This window comes from Primulina huaijiensis, chromosome 11 (assembly GCF_012295235.1).
Source record: "Primulina huaijiensis isolate GDHJ02 chromosome 11, ASM1229523v2, whole genome shotgun sequence".
NCBI classification, from domain to species: Eukaryota; Viridiplantae; Streptophyta; class Magnoliopsida; order Lamiales; family Gesneriaceae; genus Primulina; species Primulina huaijiensis.
This window is the reverse complement of record NC_133316.1, coordinates 15,410,794-15,414,837: the sequence shown is the minus strand read 5'-3', so window position 1 is coordinate 15,414,837 and position 4,044 is coordinate 15,410,794. Positions and strand designations below refer to the sequence as shown.

At 28.4% G+C, this 4,044-nt stretch overlaps 1 protein-coding gene across 1 annotated transcript; it reads left to right on the top strand.

Moving 5' to 3' along the window:
• The first annotated feature begins 691 nt into the window (after nt 1-691).
• LOC140988215 (transcription factor MYB1-like) lies at nt 692-2,918 on the top strand. Its single transcript, XM_073457208.1, has 2 exons — nt 692-966; nt 2,103-2,918. The coding sequence occupies exons 1-2, from the start codon at nt 834-836 to the stop codon at nt 2,795-2,797; spliced, it is 828 nt and encodes a 275-aa protein (XP_073313309.1). The 5' UTR covers nt 692-833; the 3' UTR covers nt 2,798-2,918.
• The last annotated feature ends 1,126 nt before the right edge of the window (nt 2,919-4,044 follow it).

Here is a 4,044-nt window from a genome sequence, read left to right as displayed (position 1 = left end):
CAAACATTAAAGGATAATTAATATATTTCCCCATTTTGGGAATTTAAGTACATACTTTATCAAAAAACTAATCAAACTGAGGATTTTCTGTCATTCGATAACTGGTATGATCTTTTTGCAATCTTTCTATTTTAAGTTTTCGTCTATATATATGTGTGTGTGTGTGTGTGTGTGTGTGTGTGTCACGTTGACTTCCGACGAAAAATCAACAATATCATATGATATATATGTCAGTAATATCCACTGTTATATCGAAACTCCGATATAAAAAGATTAAAAAAATTATTCTTTGGACTAATACCAAAATTGTCTTTCGGTTTCAACTCGGATAGCTCGGAACCTGGGTATGCGTTAACCNAAAAAAAAAAAAAAAAAAAAAAAAAAAAAAAAAAAAAAAACCAGTCAGATCCGATCTCAATTATCACTAATATAAGAATTCATGAGTTCAATTCCGTAGACAATTAAAATATTACCACCTCTACTACCTACCCATCAATTTTATATGCAATAATTAAAAAAAAATTAGTTATGTATTATTATCATGGGGCCATTTCTTCATTAAATTTAAAAAAAAATATATTCAAACCAAAAAAATTTGAATTTCAAATTAGTGGCCTATAAAATTGCACCACAACATAGTCTTTCGTGGTGAGTGAGAGAGTTGCGCCAACCTTCAGTTCTTCTCTGCATCTTTCTCTTTTCGGCTGCTACTGTGTGGTGTCCATATATGCCTTATTTTTGCTTTTTGTGTATATATAAATGAAATAGCCTAAAATAACATTTGTAAATAAAATAAAATCACAAGAATCTTAATTTAATTAAAGAGAGTGAAAATGGGAAGAACCCCATGTTGTTCAGGTGTTGGATTGAAGAAAGGGCCATGGTCTACCAAAGAAGACACTTTGCTCACTAATTTCATCCTACAAAATGGTGAAGGCCAATGGAGATCTCTCCCCAAGAAAGCTGGTAAACTTCTCTCTATTTTGAGTCTTGCATCAGATCAAATAAATGGTTAGTTTGGAAAATATTAAATATTTTTTTATATTATTTTATTGATCATTTTTCCTTCTCAAAGAACATATATGTATTATATATACTATTTATTATATAAAGTTTTTTTTTAAATAGTAACAAAAAAAACACCATCTTTTGTTTTTTAAATTGTTCTTACATTAGTATTTTTCTCAAAATTATCATTACAACTTATTTTCTATATTATTTTTCTGAAATTTATACTATGCTTCCTCACTAATTTATACAATTATGATATGATATTTATTTCAATATAAATCAAATTAATTAAAAAAAAATTGTACCACGTGTGCACTAGTTTATATATGTACAGGGCAATGCTTAAAACTCCAGTAAGAATAAAAATTCATGGTTATAAACAAACAAAAGTAATGATTATCAAATTTTAATTCTAGCTCATCAAATTACATACGTTTCAATTTAGAAAATGATCTCTTTTACGACATACGGTATTATTGCATATATATTTTTTTAAATTGAATTATTGTATGTTCAGAATTTAAAGGTGGGAAAAAATATTAAATTTTCGATATAATTAGGTTAGCGAAAAATATCGAAATTAATGTAATTTCGGTATAATATACCATATTATTTTTATATACGGTATATCACATTTAATACATCTATACTATATTATTACGTTTTAGACTCTTAGAGTGACTAATTTTTGGAGTCATTGTCTGTTTTAATAATTTATAAATTAATAAAATGTTAAAACTTTAATACAAATCACATTTAACTCAGTGGATACAGTCTTTGTTTTCTAAACATCAAGTTTGTTGGTTCAATTCTTACTTTGTTCTTTTTTTCTCTTTATTTTTTCTATTTATTTTTTTAATTCATATATCAAAATTACAGTGTAGTCACTCATTATCTCTTATAATTTTATTTTGATTCTCATTTAAATATAAACTAAATAAATTATAAAAAATATTGTGCAAACACATGATTATAATTACATTTTGATTATCATTTAAATATAAACAAAATAAATTATAAAAAATATTATAAAAACACACTACACATGTGTCGATATATTAGTATTTATAATGCATTTCAATTAATTACAGGGCTATTGAGATGCGGAAAGAGTTGCAGATTGAGGTGGATGAACTATCTACGGCCAGGAATCAAAAGGGGCAACATCAGCCAAGACGAGGAAGACTTGATCGTACGGCTACATAGCCTTCTGGGCAATCGATGGTCCCTAATCGCCGGCAGATTGCCAGATCGAACGGACAATGAGATCAAGAATTACTGGAACACCTATCTTCTTAAGAAACTCAACAAGGCTGGAATCCGCCCCACACCCAATAAAATTTTCAGAAAACCACGCAAGTCCTCCGCTGCAAGAGACCACTGCGCCGCCACCCCCAATAAGGAGAGGAAGAAGAATAAGATTGTTGTAAACACCCATCCCGATGGAAAAAAGAAAACTCATGATATTCCAAAGACCAAAGTGTATTTGCCTAAACCAATAAGAGTTTCGTCGGCGGCGTTTTCGAGGACCAACAGCTTTGAAAGTGGGTCTTCAAGCAACGGCGGCGCCGATGCAGGGGAGAACGGTGGTGGGAGGGATACGGAGTTGCCTAATGTGCCGGGGGTTGGGCCGATATTTGAGCTGGACGACGCAGACGACGGTGTTAGCGGCGGCGATGATGACTTTGCCAGTGAGTTTGGCATGCTGCTGCCACCTCGTTCCGCTTCGTCCGACGATGTAGTTATGTTATACCAAGTCTACGAAGAGTACTTGCAGCTAATTTAGAAAATAATTAATTTGGGATGTGATCCGCTACTGTGTGGAGAGAAACAGTATCTGATGCTGTATCAAATTTTTTTTTTTAAAACTTTTGTTTCTTTCATTTTGGTTTGTTGTATTAATTAATTAGGACAAGACAATGAAAATAATAATTATACATTGTTTTTTAAATAATCAATTAATTTATGTAAAGTGTATTCTTATTAAAAAAAAACAAAAAATTAAATTATATGAAACCTTTTGTTAGACAAATTAATGAATAATTTGACTTAAAAAATTAAATATGAACAAAAAATTTAAATAAAGTATAAATTTTTTAAATATTATATATAATAAAGTCGTGTTAAATTTATTTGGTATATAATAATATTTACATATGGTTTAATTCTATTAAGTTAAATTAATGATTTTAAAATCAATTATTATTATATTTTTACTTTGTTGTTAACAATTTTTTCGTATCATTCATTTGAATTTAAAGATATAATAATTTTGATTTAATAATAAACAGATACATAATTCAAGAGGAATAATAACAATACATCGTTAGTTTCTATATATTTAAGTTTTTAAAAAATATTATAAAGATTAGATAAATCAAAATTGTGAAATTAGAAGTATATTTCAATATGAAAACAAAAATAAATAATTCTTATAATTTGAGCCTTTAGTTCAGATCACTTAATATCATACATTTTGAGCCTTCGATTTAGTTAACATTATATCAACATAAATTATTTATTTTTGATTCCATGTTTAAATATACTTCGATTTTTCACAAGTTTGTCTTATCTCATCTTTATACTGTCTTGAAAAAGTAAAATACATGAAAACTAATGATGTATTTGTATTGTTTGTATCTGTTTATTGTTAAATCAAAATTGTCAGATCATTTAATTCAGATAAATGATACGAAAAGATTGTTATAACTAGTAAAAGTATTATTATTAATATAATACAATTTAACTTTAAATCGGGACTACGAAAAGATTGTCCAATTAATTTTGCGTTGGAACGATGTATATGAAAAGTTGGGAGATGGGAAACAAGGAAATCGGGACTGCTATACGTTTTAATTCAAAAGAAAGGAAGGTGTGTATTTTAAAATTTTGTCCATAAAAATTAAAATTCAGTTTAACGATAACAATACAATTTGGTATAGTTTGGTACACGTTGTGGGGACCCGGACGCTAATCATCTTTTTAATCGCCATTGGGATAATTGGATCAATATAATTAATCTGGGTCTACAAT